At 46.0% G+C, this 17,645-nt stretch overlaps 1 protein-coding gene across 1 annotated transcript in view; it reads right to left on the minus strand.

Moving 5' to 3' along the window:
- The window catches only part of DNAH2 (dynein axonemal heavy chain 2), a 114,714-nt gene that overhangs the window by 17,990 nt on the left and 79,079 nt on the right, over positions 1 to 17,645 (minus strand). The window contains exons 49-62 of the mRNA XM_023731099.1: positions 16,897 to 17,085; positions 16,392 to 16,477; positions 15,658 to 15,788; positions 15,350 to 15,499; positions 14,822 to 14,989; positions 14,409 to 14,569; positions 13,608 to 13,747; positions 13,293 to 13,425; positions 13,031 to 13,170; positions 9,479 to 9,689; positions 9,015 to 9,131; positions 8,176 to 8,317; positions 6,941 to 7,110; positions 6,677 to 6,793 (exon numbers count right to left, since the gene is read on the minus strand). Of these exons, the coding sequence (XP_023586867.1) occupies positions 6,677 to 6,793; positions 6,941 to 7,110; positions 8,176 to 8,317; positions 9,015 to 9,131; positions 9,479 to 9,689; positions 13,031 to 13,170; positions 13,293 to 13,425; positions 13,608 to 13,747; positions 14,409 to 14,569; positions 14,822 to 14,989; positions 15,350 to 15,499; positions 15,658 to 15,788; positions 16,392 to 16,477; positions 16,897 to 17,085 (2,055 nt within the window). The remainder of the gene's footprint in view (positions 1 to 6,676; positions 6,794 to 6,940; positions 7,111 to 8,175; positions 8,318 to 9,014; positions 9,132 to 9,478; positions 9,690 to 13,030; positions 13,171 to 13,292; positions 13,426 to 13,607; positions 13,748 to 14,408; positions 14,570 to 14,821; positions 14,990 to 15,349; positions 15,500 to 15,657; positions 15,789 to 16,391; positions 16,478 to 16,896; positions 17,086 to 17,645) is intronic.

The raw sequence follows: 17,645 nt of genomic DNA on the forward strand, positions 1-17,645 counted from the left end.
CCCTTTCCTGCTGCCATTCCCATCGGAAGAGGAAGCCTGCAGTAGCGGGGAGTGTGGGCTTTGGTGTCCAAATGCTTGTTCTGATCCTTCGTAAGTTTCAACCTTTCCGACCCTCATCCGGGCTCATTGTAAGGGTAAATGAGATTGTAGCACAGTACTTAGCACCTAGGAAGCAGGCAGTACCTGAGCCCAACAATGAGGCGACCACTGAGAACTCAGAAATGGAATAGATAGCTCTCCAAGGGGTATTCTTTAAAACAAATGGAGATTCAAAGTGTCACCTTCGTGAAAGGACAGCTCATAGAGCTTGATAGGTGAGAAGGCGTTAGCATCGAAAGAAAGGTATCACTCAGAAGGGGTGTGGTCAGTCAGCTGTGGGGACGAGAGTTGGCGACTCCCAGGAAGCACTGGCTGAGGGCCTATGGGGAAGGAGCGCCTTGACCCCTTGGGCATGTATCTGTCTAACCCTGATGGAGCCGAAGCATCAGCATCTCTGCTCAGTGACGCCATCATCACCATCACCTGACCGCCTGCCTCCTTGCGCTGGGAGTCCTGCTCATTAGCAAGATTCTAATTCTAATTTGGCTTCCCACGGAGATTTGCCACAGGAAGCTATCCAGCCCACTTGACAGTTCGACATTTATTTATTTTGTGTGTGGTGTTTTTGTCTTTATTGCGTTTATTTTTTATACTACAAGAAATATATGCACAAGGTTAAAAACCTAAATAAGATAAAAGGGGTTATATTAAAAGCCCACCTGTCCTGTCCTACCCCAAGGCCTATTCCTCAGTGGCTAATTATTTTTTAACCATTTCTCTTTTTTCTTTCTTCTGGTAGTTTACCCTCATATCTCTGAACAATATGCTTATGCCACTCTTTTAATATACATATTAATCTCTGCTGTTTTAATTTTTTGTAATTTTTAATTTTTCTTTCAATGTTTTTAATCTAAAAATTATTATAAAAATTTTCAAACCTAGAAAAAGTAGAGTGGTATAGTGAATATCTATCACCTAGATTTAACAATTAACATTTTGCTATATTTATTTCATCTACTTTTTTTTGCCACAGTATTTGAAAGCAAACTACAGACACTTACATGAAATTACAAGCCTAAATACCTCATTGCACATCCTCTAAAAAAAAAGAACATTTTTCTATATAAGCATAACACCATTACCACACCTAACAAAATCTGTTGTTTCTTAAAAATAATTTTTGCTATTTATGTCTTTTTTTGAATAGTGAATACATTCACATGAATCAAAATTCAAAAAGAGAAAAAGAGTATTTCGTGAAGGGCAAGTCTTCCTCCCACCCCTGAGCAGCTGAGACTGAGCAGAATAAGAAACTGGGGAGAATGACACGGGGATTTTAATTTAAGAATGTTGAATTCTAGTTGTTTTTTTTTTAACGCACAAAGGCAAAATAATTTGATTTCTGACTGATATCTTTGAACTCCAGCTTATAATAGGATTTTTATCTTTGAAACTGTAGTTTCTCTCTGGGAATTGCATACCAGCTGCCTTTGAGTCAATCCCAACTCCTGGTGACCGCATGTGTATCAGAGTAGAACTGTGCTCCATAGGGTTTTCTTTCTTTTTTTTTTTTTAATTTATTTTTATTGTATTTTAGATGAAGATTTACAGAACAAATAATTGCTCATTAAACAGTTAGTACACATATTGTTTTATGACAATGGTTAACAACCCCAGTACATGTCAACACTGTCCCTTCTCAACCTCGGGTTCCCTATTACCAGCTTTCTTGTCCCCTCCTGCCTTCTGGTTCTTGTCCCTGGACTGTTGTGCCCCGTAAGTCTCGTTTTGTTTTTTGGGGCTGTCTAATCTTTGGCTGAATGGTAAACCTCAGGAGTGACTTCATTACTGAGCTAAAAGGATGTCTGGGGGCCATACTCTCGGGGTTTCTCCAGTCTCTGCCAGGCTAGTAAGTCTGGTCTCTTTTTGTGAGTTAGAATTTTTGTTCTACATTTTTCTCCAGCTCTGTCTGGGACCCTCTGTTGTGATCCCTGTCAGAGCAGTTAGTGGTGGTAGCCGGGCATCATCTGGTTGTACTGGACTCAGTCTGGTGAAGGCCGTGGTAGTTGTGGTCCATTAGCCCTTTGGATTAATCTTTCCCTCGTGTCTTGTTTTCTTCATTCTCCCTTACTGCCGAAGGGGTGAGACCAGTGGAGTATCTTAGATGGCTGCTCACAGGCTTTTAAGACCCCAGACGCTACTCACCAAGGTGGAATATACAACCTTTTCCTTATAAACTGTGTTATGCCAATTGAGCTAGATGTTCCCCGAGACCATGGTCCCCACAGCCCTCTGCCCAGCAACTCAGTCCCTCAGGGAGTTTGGATGTGTCTATAGAGCTTTCATAACCTTTCCTTGTACAGGATGTGCTGGCTTCCCCAGTACTGTGTACTGTCTTACCCTTCATCACAGTTTCCATAGGGTTTTCAGTGGCTGATTTGTCAGAAGTAGACTGAGAAGACCTTCTTCTGAGGTGCCTCTGGGTGGACTCGAACCTCCAGCCTTATCAGTTAGCAGCCAAGTGTGTTAACTGTTTGCACCACCCAGGGACTCCAGGAATTGCATCCAAAACCAAACCAGTTGCTGTTGAGTTGATTCTGATTCATAGCGACCCCATGTGTTACAGAGTAGAACTGCTCCATAAGGTTTTCTTGGCTGTAATCTTTACAGAAGCTGTCATTTAATCTCACTGCATAAATTCTGAAATTCTGTCTTAGTTATCTAGTGTTACTATAACAGAAGTACCACAAGTGGGTGGCTTTAACAAACAGAAATTTATTTTCTCACAGTTTAGGAAGCTAAGCCAAAAAAACCCTTTGCTATTGAGTCATTTTCGACTCATAGTGACCGTATAGGACAGAGTAGAGCTGCCCCCACAGGGTTTCCAAGGCTGTAAATCTTTACGGAAACAGATTGCCACATCTTTCTCCAGCAGACAGGCCAGTGGGTTTGAACTGCCGACCTTTCGGTTAGCAGCCAAGTGCTTTAACCACTGCATTACCAGGGCTCCTTCTTTAGGAGGCTAGAAGTCCGAATTCAGGACACTTGCTCTAGGAGACGGCTTTCTCTCTGTACACTCTGGAGGAAGGTCCTTGTTTCTTCTGAGCTTCTGCTCCTGGGCAATCTTCATATGCTTGGCAATTCTCCTCGCTCTCCACACCCCCAATCTTGCTAGTTTACATTTAATCTCTTTTATATCTCAAAAGGGACCCTGGTGGCAAGTGGTTAAGAGCTCAGGCTGCTAACCAAAAGGTCAGCAGTTCAAATCCACCAGCCGCTCCTTGGAAACCCATGGAGAAGTTCTATTCTGTCCTATAGGGTCGCTATGAGTTGGAATCAACTCCACGGCAATGGGTGTGGTTTGGTTTGGTTTGGTTTGGTTTATAATTCAAAAGAGATTGACTCAAATATACCCTACAGTAATCCTGTCTCATTAACATAACAAAGACAACTCATTTCCAAATGGGATTATAACCTCAGGCCTAGAGGTTAGGATTTACAACACATTTTGGGGGAACAAAATTCAATCCATAACATATGCTATGTTGGTCAATGTGATCAGACATAATTTGGAATGGGAAATAGAAAAGAAAATGAATTTTCAACCTTGGGTATAGAGCTGCCTTGAAGTAGATTTATATTCTGTTCTGGCCTACTTCAGAGTCTTCTGGGGCAATATCTAAACTAGCAGTTCTTAACCCTTGCTGTACATCAGAAGAGGGTCTGGGAAAAATATTTTTTCAGGGCCTCCAAAAATATATTTTCAGGGTTAAAACTATTTACTCAAGGTTTTTATTGCTATGCAATATAGTTGGGCTCTGGGTCTCTTTCCAGACCTCTGGGCCCTAGTACTACATACTGGCTTTCCCACCTCTGGTTGGCTCTGATCATGAAAGCTTTTAAAATGCTAATTCCCAGGCTCTACCCAAGATTCTTATTTAATTGGCCTGGTTACAATGCTATCTGCAACTGGGTGGATAAGCCGGCCTAGTTCTGAGGTTCTGTTGAAAGGCTCATTTAGCTCTTACACTCAGCCGCACCCTGCAAACTAAAGGAGAAATCTTGGTTCCCTATCGAAGAGCTGGAGCCCTGGTGGCACAGTGGTTAAGAGCGTAGGCTGCTAACCAAAAGGTAGGCAGTTTGAATCCACCAGGCGCTCCTTGGAAACCCTATGGAGCAGTTCTACTCTGTCCTATAAGGTTGCTATGAATTGGAATCAACTTGACGGCAATGGGTTGTTTTTGTATCTGCTTACTCTTATCTCAGTCCTCAACAGGGGCTCTCAAGCAGGGGTTTGGGCCCACCCCCAAGACATCTAACACTGGGTGCTCTGTAAATGTTTATCCAATGAAAGACGTTATTGGCAGCTGACCCTAGAGGTCCCATTTTTTCATATGTAAAGGAAACAGCCCCTAATTTCCTGGCCCAGCATATGATTCATCCAGGTGTGAGCAACCTTTCCAAATGGGTTGCCACAGGTCTGATTATTCACTCTTGAAAAAGAGGAAGTAAAAGAGTGAAGGTTTGATGAGAGGTTGGGAGTGGCAATAGCAACAAGGATATAGCAATGGATCAATGTGTGTAGATGGAAGCCCATTCATCCAGCCTGGCTAAATTCTCTGCACAGACAGGATCAGAAAAGGCCTCAAGGGCAGCTTCACTTCCAGCAGTAAAGGAAGCGACGGGGTGAACTACGGAGGCCATGTGGTAGGGGAGTCAGGAAACACGAATTCTAGCCCCACCTCTGTAACTAGCCAGTGACCTTTTGAAAGCCACTTGATCTCACAGCCCTGGGGTCCTTGTCCAATTCGAGAAGGTTGGGCCTGGATATTCCCCATAGTTGGTTTAAGTTAAAACATTTTGGAATTTTATGACCAGCTTTGATTATATAAAAATTTAAAACTCCCATATTGTTAGAAAGGAGCCCTGGTGGTGCAGTGGTTATTCAGCTGCTAACCAAAAGGTTAGCGGTTCAAACCCACCTGTGGCTCCGTAGGAGAAAGATGTGGCAGTCTGCTACCATAAAGATTACAGCCTTAGAAACCCTATGGGACAGTTCTACCCCATTCTATAGGGTCACTATGAATCAGAATCAACTCCACGGCAGTGGGGTATATTGTTAAAGATAGCATCAACAAGATTAAAGGACAAATGAAAAGCAAAAGATTGGAAACAATGGATATATCCATCAAAAGGGGAATGGTTAAATTATGGTAGAGCCATACACTGGAATATCATGTAGTGATAAAAAGAAGGCAGAAACTCTTTATATACTGATATGGAACAATCTTCAATGCATAGGTAAATAAAAAGGAAATTGCACACTGGTCCCCATGGCCACCGAGCTGGAGCCTGGGAGCCCAGGAAGGAGAAGCCCTTTAAGCTCCTAGGAATTTCTGATCAAAAACATTCTCTGTGCACAGGATTCAATATTATATGGTTCATTAGCATCTGTTGTGGCTGGCCTTGGACATTTTTTATTAACTAGTAGAATTAAAAGATGATGTGATGTTGGAGTAGCAGGGTTTATTCCAGTGATTTTAGAATGCTGATTCCATTGTAGGCATAACTATGCAAAGCAAAGAATTCAGGAAAGAAATTAAAAATGAGATTTTATATGAAAGCACCCACCTTGGTCTTGAAAGAAATTAAACTAACAGCAGCAAATGAGCAGTCTTAAGCAGAGAAAAACAAAATACAACCCACTGAAAGCATCATGAACAAGGCTGAGATCAGCTACACAAAACATTTTATGTACAATAAGAAAGCTTTCAGTCAAGTAAATAAAGTATGTGTACATTATAAAACTAAAAAAAAAAAGGAAGGTGCAGAACAGTATATATAACATAAAAAAAATGAAAAAATATGCGTTTACTTATATAAGCATAGAATCCCTTTGGATGGATAAACAAGAAACAAGAAATGGGCGATATTGGTCGCCTACAGAGAGGGCAACTGAGTGGCTGAAGGACAGAAGGTGGGAAGGAGAATTCTTAACTGGATACTCCTTTGTATCTTTTGAATTTCAAACCATGTGAATTAATCTAGCAATGTATTAAATCAATGCTAAAAAAAATCAAATGACAGACTGGAAGAGATTTGACCTCTTTTGGTAATAGCACTTTAACATTCTGCCTTGTTTAAGAATTACTTTGTAATGTGTCTTGTAGGACATCACCTTCTGGGGTGTTTATCCTCTCACAATGGCTCCCCCCTCACTCTGGGACTCCCCCTTGCCCCCTCCCACGCACAAACAAACTCACAATCTTCTTGGCCAACAGCAGCTATGTTTACACTCCTACGCCAGTCCCCTGGTGAAGACCGACTTGCCGCACAGATCTTACCAGTTACTATCTCAGGGCCCACCTCCAACGTTCATGACAGAGAGTGTCAACTCCCAGTCAGTCTTTGGAAGGGCTCATCAGTGACAGTACCATTTACGCCTTTTAAACCCTCTGCAATTGGCTCAGCTCCCTGAGCCAGAGGCAGCCCTATCTAAACAGGCCGTGAAGTGGGAGAGAGACAGGACTATAATCATGTAGGACATGAAAGAAAGGAGTAGAAATAGATGAGGGGGGATAGATGGTGATGAGGCATCAGGGAGAGGGATCGCAGAAAAGAGGCATGCAAGTCTAACCTCTCGAAGCTTCTCTTGGGCTTCAGCTAGCGCTGCCTGCTTCTCCTGAAGCTGGGCCAAGGCGGCGTTCATTCGGGCCCGCTTAGGCTCCACCACCCGATACAGCCGCCCGTACAGCTGGAGGGAGACGGTCAGGCTGCTGGGGTTGCCCACCAACCCACGGGCCCACTCGCCCACCAGAGAGCCATCCTACCCATCTGAGCTCCCCCTCACTCTGCTTTCTGCTCCCAGGCCTGCCCTCGCTGCTCCCCATGCCCCACTTACCTCCATGGCCCGTACCCACATGCAGAGGGACTTGGCAGCAAGGGAGACACGGCCAATGATATCAGGCTGGAAGTCGGGCTGGGCACAATACGCCCCAATCTTCTTCAGCACCTTGTCTGAGATGTTGTCTTTGTCAAAGTTGATCAGGGACTTAATGAAGTTCTGTTCCCCTGTGGGAGGAAGAAAGGGGAGGGGGAGGGCCTCAGCCAGAGGGCTAATCCCATCTTCCTTCTCCAGGTTTCACCTCCACTGCATTTACCACCATCTGTCAGTTCTTTGTGTTGTGGGGGCTTGCATGTTGCTATGACGCTGGAAGCCATGCTACTGGAATTTCAAATACCAGCAGGTCACCTATGATGCACAGGTCCCAGTGGAGCTTCCAGACTAAGACAGACTAGGAAGAAAGGCCTGGTCATCTACTTCCAAAAATTAGCCAGTGAAAACCCTAATGATCTCAATAGAATGTTGTGCGATATAGTGCTGGAAGATGAGCCCCCTAGGTTGGATGGCCCTCAAAATACACAGTGACCACAAAGATGGACTTAAGCATACCAACGATAGTGAAGAGGGCACGGGACCAGGAAACGTTTCATTCTGTTGTACGCGGCATTGCCATGAGTAGACCTGACTCAACAGCAACTAACAACAACAGCTTAGGCATGGCCTTGTTTTTCCTGGGCTCAGTTCCCAAGGCCAAAATAGCTGACCTCATCCCTTGGGTCTTGCTCCCTTCCCTAGCAACCTCTCAGCCCCCAGGGCCCTCCACAGTCTTCCTAGCCTTGTCGCCCATCACTTACCTCCAACACCTCAGCCAAACCATGCCACACATCATTCTTTATATACGCTTTGCACTTTCTTCTAGGGCAGGCGCTGGCCAACTATGGCCTGCAGGCTATATTCATACCATGGGAACCCACAAGAAGGAAACAGAAAGAGCCCTGTTTTCCATTTTCTGATTCCTATCCCTTGAGAACAGTCCTACCCTTGGATTCTGTGACACATTCCTATATCTTTATAACAATTTTCCTTTTTTTGCTTAAATTAGGACTAGTTGTTTACTTACAACCCAAGAATCTTAACTGAGGTATACATCTTCTCTTTCCGACTAGGCTTTATGCTCCCCGAGAGCAGGCACGATGTCTCATTCATCTGCCTCTCCTAGTTCCTGGTACACAGCAGAGCATTAATCAATACTAGTGAGTTGAAGTCAGTCATCTCCTGGCTCTCTGGCTTACCTAGCTGCCTCTTGGCCTCTGCCCAAGTGGGCTCATTGCCTCGGAGAATCATGACTGCCTGCATCACTATCTCCACTTGGGCAGGTGGCCGTCCGTAGGACTTGATCTCTCCTATGTCCTTCTTGTTCAGAGACTCCAGGGCCTACAAAGAGGGATGTCATGGATTGAATTATGTCCCTCCAAAAATGTGTGTATCAATTTGGCTGGGCCATGATTCCCAGTATTGTGTGGTTGTCCTCCATTTTGTGACTGTAATTTTAAGTTAAACAGGATTAGGGTGGGATTGTAACACCTTTACTAAGGTCACATCCCTGATCCAGCATAAAGGGAGTTTCCCTAGGGTATGGCCTGCACCACCTTTTATCTTACAAGAGATAAAAGGAAAGAGAAGCAAGCTGAGAGTTGGGGACCTCATACCACCAAGAAAGCAGTGCCAGGAGCAGAGCACATCCTTTGGACCTGATGTTCCTATGCTGAGATGCTCCCAGACCAAGGGAAGACTGATGACAAAGACCTTCCCCCAGAGCCAACAGAGAGAGAAGGCCTTCCCCTGGAGCTGATACCCTGAATTTGGACTTGTAGCCTACTAGACTATAAGAGAATAAGTTTCTCTTTGTTAAAGCCATCCACTTGTGGTATTTCTGTTATAGCAGCACTAGACGACTATGACAAGGGATTAATTTAGGGAGTAGGGCCAGAACCCACTCAGGTGGTAAGGCAGGCCCTGTACAGAGACAGGTACCGCCTCTTCTTCCCAATTCCCCAGGGACTTTGAGGGTAAAGAAGCCCCATCCCTTTCCCTGCCCTCCTGCTCCTGGCACCCATCCTTGCACTGTTACCCTCATGGCCTCTTCCAGGGCTGGCAGGGCTTCTTCGAGATCCTTCTGGGCATTGTCAGCCAGAGCCTGACACTTGATTTCCTCAACTGCAATCTTCTCACTGTTAGCTGTCACTGCCTAGGGATGAAAAGAAAGGAGCTCTGGTGGTGTAGTGGTTAAGCGCTCGGCTACTAACTGAAAGGTTGAAAGGTCAGCAGTTCGAACCCACCGGCCTCTCTGAAGGAGAAAGATGTGGCAGTCTGCTTCCGTAAAGATTACAGCCTTGAAACAGGGCCAGGGTTTTGTCTTTGCCTTGGGCAAAGGCAAGGATGATAGCGTTGGTGGGAAAGATGAAATATAAAGCTAAAGAAAATGTAAGGGGTACAAGTTGTGTCCCCTGAAGCAGGAACTGGTGGAGAGCCAGTAGGCTATTCCCCGTGGGCACTGGTAGTGAGGAGGGTGGGGGCTGGCATGTGAGCCCCGACCTTCTGCTGCTCGTCTGCCTCCCGCTTCTGCTGCACGATGATGACCAGGTACTCCTCACACTGTTTCTGGAACTCGGCCACCTTCTTCTTGGCGTCCTCCAGCTCCAGGGACATCACCTCCACCTTTTCCCTGGTTTCATCGATCTTAAACAACCCTGTCCGCAGCTTATTGATTTGGTCCAGCAGCTCCTGCCGCTTCTCTGCTAGCAACCTGGAGGATAGCATAGGGCAAGGGGCCTGAGAAGCTGAGGTCTCACAAAGGGGAGTGTCCTAGATTGTCTCCCTTCCCAATGTCCCTTGAGTCCTGTCTTCATTGCTATTGCTGCCACCACCACCTGTCACCATCACCCTCCCTTGTACTCTGCACACCTCTGTCACAATCAGCTTGCTAAACACTGTTTTCATCACACCACTTCCCCTACTTGACAATCTTCAGTTGTTCCCCATTGTGCAGCAGGCCAGGTGGGACTACAGCGAACTAGGAAACCTCCGCATACCGAAAGGGGGCGGAGGCACCAAGCACCGACCTGTTTTTCCCCCCTGTGGGGAGTGTAGGCCTGCATTGCCACGATTTCTGATTTTGTAAGAGAAGAGAAATCCAGGTTTCTATAAAGCTCTCAAGTTTTAAATGTTGGCAACTCGTTTAAAAATTTTTTCAATGTTGTATAGGCAAAAAAAAAAAAAGTCTACATAGAATTGTTGTCTGGATTAAGTGAGAAAATACATGTGAAGGGCTTAGCACAGTGATTGGCAAATAGTTAACGGGGTGTAAGCCTATGTAGCCCCATGAGGGCAGGGACTTAATTTTTCTCACTGGTATATTGTGAATATCTAGCATAGTGCCTAGCACATAGTAGGTGCTTAAAAAAATATGTGTTAAAACTTCGCGGGACAGAGTAGCAGGGGCTGGGGTCTGGGAACCATGGTTTCAGGGGACATCTAGGTCAACTGGCATAACGAAGTTTATTAAGAAAACGTTCCGCATCCCACTTTGGTGAGTGGTGTCTGGGGTCTTAAAAGCTTGAGAATGGCCATCTAACATGCATCAGTTGGTCGCAACCCACTTGGAGCAAAGGAGAATGAAGAACACCAAAGACACAAGGAAAATATTAGCCCAAGAGACAAAAGGGCCACATAAACCAGAGACTCCATCAGCCTGAGACCAGAAGAACTAGATGGTGCCCGGCTACCACCAATGACCGCCCTGACAGGGAATACAACAGAAAGTCCCTGATGGAGCAGGAGAAAAGCGTGGAGCAGAACTCAAATTCACGTAAAAAGACCAGACTTAATGGCCTGACTGAGACTGGAGGAACCCTTGAAGCCATGGCCCCTGGATGCTCTGTTAACCCAGAACTAAAACCATTCCTGAAGCCTACTCTTCAGACAAAGATTAGACTAGACTATAAAACATAAATTAATACTTGTGAAGAGTGTGCTGCTTTGTTCAAGCAGATACACGAGACCAAATGGGCAGCTCCTGTCTGGAGGCAGGATGAGAACGCACAATTAAAAAAAAAAAAAAGAAGAAGGAGAAAAAATTAAAATCAAATGTTGAGTGAAGGAATGTGTTAACTATCATTATTATTACAAATGGCTTTTTCCTCACCTTGATTAAAATACTGAATCTGAAAACACTAACTAGACAATAGATAAATGGTAACCTCGGTGAAGGGTAAGACAGTACACAATACTGGGAAGTCACCACAACCTGACTAAGGCAATGTCATGGTTTGAATTATGTCCCCCCAAAAATGTGTGTATCAATTTGGCTGGGCCATGATTCCCAAAACTGTGTGGTTGGCCTCCATTTTGTGATTGTAATTTTATGTTAAAGAGGATTAGGGTGGGATTGTAACACTGCCTTTACCCAGGTCATGTCCAATGTAAAGGGAGTTTCCCTGGGGTGTGGCCTGCACCACCTTTTATCTCTCAAGAGATAAAAGGAAAGGGAAGCAAGTAGAGAGTGGGGGACCTCATACCATCAAGAAAGCAGTGCTAGGGGCAGAGCATGTCCTTTGGACCGGGGTCCCTGCGCCAAGAAGCTCCTAGTCCGGGGGAACACTGATGAGAAGGCCAAGAGAGAGAGAAAGCCTTCCCCTGGAACTGACACCCTGAATTTGGACTTTTAGCCTACTTTACTCTGAAGAAATAAATTTCTCTTTGTTAAAACCATCCACTTGTGGTATTTCCGTTATAGCAGCACTAGATAACTAAGACAGGAAAAATCATAGAAGCTTCATAGAGACATCCAAACTCCCTAAGGGACTCAATTACTGGGCTGAGGGCTGGGGACCATGGTCTAGGGGGACATCTAGGTCAACTGGCATAAAATAGTTTATGAAGAAAACGTTCTACATCCTACTTTGGTGAGTAGAGTCTGGGGTCTTAAAAACTTGTGAGCAGCCATACTCCACTGGTCCCACCCTGGCTGGAGCAAGGGAGAATGAAGAAAACCAAAGACACAAGGGAAAGATTAGTCTAAAGGACTAATGGACCACAACTACCACAGCCTCCACCAGACTGAGTCCAGCACAACTAGATGGTACTACCACCGACTGCGCTGACAGGGATCATAATAGAGGGTCCCAGACAGAGCTGGAGGAAAATGTAGAACAAAATTCAAACTCAAAATGGGTCAGACTTACCGGTCTGACAGAGACTGGAGAAACCCCGAGACTATGGCTCCCGGACACCCTTTTAACTCAGTACTGAGGTCACTCCTGAGGTTCACCCTCAGCCAAAGATTAGACTGGCCCATAAAACAAACAATAATACACATAGCTCAACCACGTATATGAGGACTAAGTGGGCACACCAGCCCAGGGGCAAGGATGAGAAGACAGGAGGGGACAGGAAAGCTGAACAAAGAGAAATGGGGAACCCAAGGTTGAGAAGGAGAGAGTGTTGACACCTCGTGGGTTTGGCAACCAATGTCACAAAACAATATGTGTATTAACTGTTTAATGAAAAACTAATTTGCTCTGTAAAGCTTTATCTAAAGCACAATTTTAAAAAAAGGGGAAAAAATACTGAATCTGTATAACTGAATTTTTTTTTTACATTTCTCTTATATCCTTCATAGCAAATAGTATTGTGTTGCACACATAAAAAGACAATAAACAATTACTGAGTGAACGAATATAAAATTCTTGGGAATGGTGAAAAGTCTAGAAGACACTAATGGCAGAGGGGAAAGGTAATGTGTTATGGAAATGCCCCAGTGTCTTATGGTTGGAAAAATGTAGAGACAGAGAAACATCATTCCAGAAAATTAGGACAGAGAGGATGTTTAGGGGGGTTTGAGCCTGGAAAACATAGCCAGAGGGCTCTAGAGAGGGTTCCTTCCCATGGAAACCCCCTCTCTGTTTTATTTACTTTTCTGAATAAAACTAAGACCGCTTGCATCTCTGCCTTTCTACAAGGACGTTCCAGGTCATTGAGGCCATATCCTTGGACAGTGCCTGGATATTTTCCATTATATCATTTTACCAGTTGCCCTCCCAAGACACCAGGTTTCTGGCCCTCCATGCCCTCTACTCTTCTACATACTTCTTATATCCAGACACAAGCTCTAGGTAATTGGTGGGTGTGACATAGTTGTATCTTCGCAGCTCCAACAACATCTTCTGGGAATATTGAGCCACTGACCAGTGCATGGTGACAAAGATCTGGGCTACCTTCCTGTGGATCTGGGCCAATGAATACAGGATGTAAGTTGGAGAGTGAAAGCAGGTGGCGAACAGGTGAGCTGGCAGAGCGAAGGGGAAGGTGGCCAGGGGTGTGTGATTGGTGATGGGGAGGGGGCTCTCACATTTTCCTGAGTTCCCAGGTCTACTCCAATGAGGTACTTCTCAGCCACCTCCAGCAGGGCCTCACGGGGCCACCCGGAGAACCAGTTGATGGTAGTGCAGTTCACCAAGGCTGGGTACTGGCGGATCCAGTTCCTGGTGAGGAAGGTTTTAAGAGGCAGCAATGTCTATCCACAGACTCAGCCTCCAGTGGGCCAGGAGTGCCCGGCATCATTTGTGACACTAACTTAGGGAAGGAATGGGTTGCCAAAAGAGGGGGGAAGACCACCTGAAGAGTGCTGGGGGGCACACAGGGAGGAGGATACAGCAGGGTTCACCTGAAGGGGTCCCCCACGGGGCTGAGGCAGAGCACAATGTGCAGGTTGTTCCGCACACGCTCAATGAGGTAGGCAAAGAGGCTGTCAGATGTCTCAGGCACCTGCTCTGCCCGGGCCTGCTCTATGATGTGTGTCTGGATCTGTAGAGAAACCACATAGCATCAGAGGATGGAGTGTTGAGGGCAGAATCAGAGGGGGCAGCAGGCTAGGCAGGGCTGACGAGGGGTGGGATTTAAAGCAGCTCTGCCCAATAGGGTCTTCCTCACTCGAGGGAAGATGGATGAAGAGCGGTAGCTCTTCAACCCATTGGAGGAGAGCAGGGGTGCTAGAGTGACTGGGTGGTGCAGATGGTTCATGTGCTCAGCTGTTAACTGAAAGGTTAGAGCTTCTAGTCTACCCAGAGGCACCTCAGAAAAAGGCCTGGTGATCTACTTCTGAAAAACCAGCCACTGAAAACTCTACAGAGCACAGTTCTATTCTGACACACATGGGGTCCCAGAGTCAGAGTTTACTTCACGGCAACTGGTTTTTAGAGTGGAGGCCTGGTGGCTCAGTGGTTAAGAGCTACGGCTGCTAACCAAAAGGTCAGCAGTTTGAATCCACCAGGTGCTCCTTGGAAACCCTATGGAGCAGTTCTTCTCTGTCCTCTAGGGCCACTATAAGTCAGAATTGACTCCATGGCAACGGGTTTGGATTTTTGGTTGGTTTGTAGAGCAGCATATTCAGGGGTCTATGGTTCTTCAGGGGTTAGCCTGAGAAGGCCAAAGAGCTAACTGATAGCGGGCATGGAAGGGATCATACCTCTTCAAACTCATCGTTCTTGTAGAGATTGGGGACTTCTCCTGAGCTGAGGATGTTGTTGATATCCTCTAGGAATGACTCATCAGCAATTTGGGTATCCACAAAGAGGAAGGATGTAGCCTTGAGCTCTACCCCAGCCTGGCGATACAGACGCTTGATATCTGGGCCAGATGAGGGAAGGAAGGAGAAGGAACAGAACAGACCCTCTTCAGATGCCCCATCCTGTCCCTTATTCCTCTTCCGAGATTTAGGAATCCTCCCCCTGCCCCCACCAGTCCCTGACACATACCCAACATCATCCTATACCGAACAAATGCCAGTACATCTCACTGTCTGACTTCCATCTCACTTCTCACACCTGGTCATTCATTCCTAGCCCCAAACCCCCCTCTATTTCAGAAATCTAGCCTTACCATCTCTGAACTCTTGCTTCCGATAATGTTTGCTGACCTCGATCTGGAAGGTGATATACTCGCAGATAGATGAAGCCAGGCGGGCCAGACTCTGGCGCCCGCTGCCCCCAATGCCCACCAAGAGCATGTTGCCCCGAGGCTGTCCAATGACCCGCACTATCCGAGTGACTGTGTGGAGGAGCGATGAGGACAAGGAGTTGGCTGAGCAGCCTCAGGGGACCTCCAGACCCTAGGCTAGGGGCAGGGAGGCCTGCAACTGCAGTAGCGGAACCAGAACCGGATGTGTAGGAAGAGGTTCGTGCCTAAGGCCCTGGTAGCACTTCAACAGGGAAGCTCCACCATATCCTTTAAACACAGCTGTCAAGGAAAAGCCCCACCCATTGCCATAAGCGCATGTGGTGCCAGGGAGGAAGGCAACTTCCAGGACTTAACTTGGGAGAAATCTGGGAAGGGATCCCCGTTCCTTAGAAATGCCCCCTGCCCCACAACCGGGAGGATGGGGCAGGAATGGGAGTAGAAAATGCTCACTGTGTTCAATAGCCTCTCGGAAGAGCACCAGCTGCATTGGTACGACAGCAGGTGACAGGTTGTACTCATTTAGGGCTGTCTCCATGGCTGTCTTCAGTACTGCCAGGTCAGTCAGGTCTTCATATACCTTGGGCTCCTTCAGGAAGTCCCCTGTGCCACAGGAAGAGAGGGTCAGAGTCTGAAATACATGGTACTCCCCAGACCTCCCCTCAGGGTCCTAAGAATCAGGACTCCCTGCCCCGACTCCCCTTCTAAAACCAGTCTCCTGAGAGTCTCTAAGCATACAGTAGGCCCGGCTCTCAGCTCACCGAAGATGGGAGAACGTTTGTTGGGACAGAGATTATGAAACGTGAGGTCAAAGAAGGTGCCAAGTTTGTCACTTATGATGCCCAGGAAGGCTTCCATGTCTGCTGCATCAACCAGCCGGTCAGAGAAGACTCTGTTGGGAGGGAGGTGGAATATGATCTTGTAATAAAGAGAATGGCCTTGCGGAAACAACCTAAATGTCCATCGACAGAAGAATGAATAAACCAAATGTGGTATAGCCATACAATGGACTATTACTCAGCCATAAAGAGAAATGGAGTCCTGATACATGCCACAACACGGATGGACGTTGAAAACATTACGTTGAGTGAAATAATTCAATCACAAAAGGACAAATACTGTATGAGCTCATGTACAGGCAAATATATAGACACCAAAGCTTATTAGAAGTTACCAGGGTGGCAGGGAGGAGGAGAGGAGAAGTTACTGTTTAGTGGCCACTGAGTTTACATTAATGGTGGCAGAATAATTTGGAAAAGGATAGTGATAATAGTTGCACAACATGAAGAATGTAATCAGTGTCACTGAATACACACGTAAAAATTATTGAACTGGAAAATGCTTTGTCATGTATATTTGTGCCACCATTTTAAAAAAGAGAGGTAAGAAGAGAGAGAATGGCCCTGCAGAAGGAAGTGTTGGGCTAGGGGGAAGGCAGGGGTTCAAGAACCAAAGCTGAAGAAGCTGGTATCTGGCCAGGGGTTGGGCGTCTCACCGGAAGCATTCATGGATCCACAGGCGCGTAATGCTGGACTTGGTGTCATGGAAGTCCTTGTTGGCTCTCAGCATCCCCTGGAACACCTGGGGGAGAGAAGTGACCATTGGGATAGAGAGAAGGAGGAGATTCCCTCCACAAGGTTTTGCGCTAAAGCTGGGGAAAGTGGCATTCTAGGATGGGGGTGATTTTTGTGGGGTGATATGCTATTGGGAGTCCGGGTGGTGCAAATGGTTAACGTGCTAGGCTGCTAACTGAAAGGTTCGAATCCACCCAGAGGTACCACACAAAAAGGCCTGGTGATCTACTTCTGAAAAACCAGCCACTGAAAACCCTATAGAGCACAGTTCTGCTCTGACACACACGGGGTTGTCGTGAGTCAAAGCAGACTCAACAGCAACTGATGGTTAAATACACTATTAAATCCCAAAGCTTATTTTGAGAAGAGAAGGCCTCCAAGGAGGCTGTGCCAGGGCCAAAGGGGCAAGGTCAGACTGAGTTTCACCTTGGAGATGTCTCGAAGGTTGAAGAGGTAATGGATCTTGGCGGGCGTGGGCAGGAAGCGTTGTACCACAGTGTTGTACACATCTAAGGTGGCTTCAGTCACCACATTCCCAATGGGCTTCACTTCTTCCTCAAAGTCCTGAAGCTTCTGATTGATCATGGTGCCAAATATTCGGATGATCTGGGACTCCTAGAAACAGGCCCTCGGACTCACTTTCCAAGGTTCCTGGCCTTTCAGCCAGGGCTGGGACTAAAGTGAAGCCAGCAAGCCACTCACCTCAGGCACAGAATTTAAGGGTATCCCCAAAAACTCAGTAATCAAGGTAAATAATATTGTAATCCAATACTTTAACGCCTAAAAAAAAAATCCATGAACAAAATAACATTTTAAATAAAGACAAGATTAGTATTATTTTTGGTTTTTCCTTTTACTTCAGGCTCCTAGATGGCTCCGCAGAGCACTGCACTCCATCTTGTATTTATTTAAAATTTTGGTATTTTGCCTGTCAATTTTTACACTAATTTTGATTTTTAAAAAATATTGCCTTACAATAGATAAGTGGTATCTTGAGTGAAGGGTGAGACAGTACACAATACAGGGGAAACTAGCACAACCTGTACAAGGTATTGGAAGCATAGACACATCCAAATTCCCTGAGGGACTGAATTGCTGGGCGGAGGGCTGTGGGGACCATGGTCTCGGGGAACATCTAGCTCAATTGGCATGACACAGCTTATAAACACAATGCG

The sequence above is a fragment of the Trichechus manatus genome, unplaced genomic scaffold (genome assembly GCF_000243295.1).
Source record: "Trichechus manatus latirostris isolate Lorelei unplaced genomic scaffold, TriManLat1.0 scaffold00040, whole genome shotgun sequence".
Classification (NCBI taxonomy): Eukaryota; Metazoa; Chordata; class Mammalia; order Sirenia; family Trichechidae; genus Trichechus; species Trichechus manatus.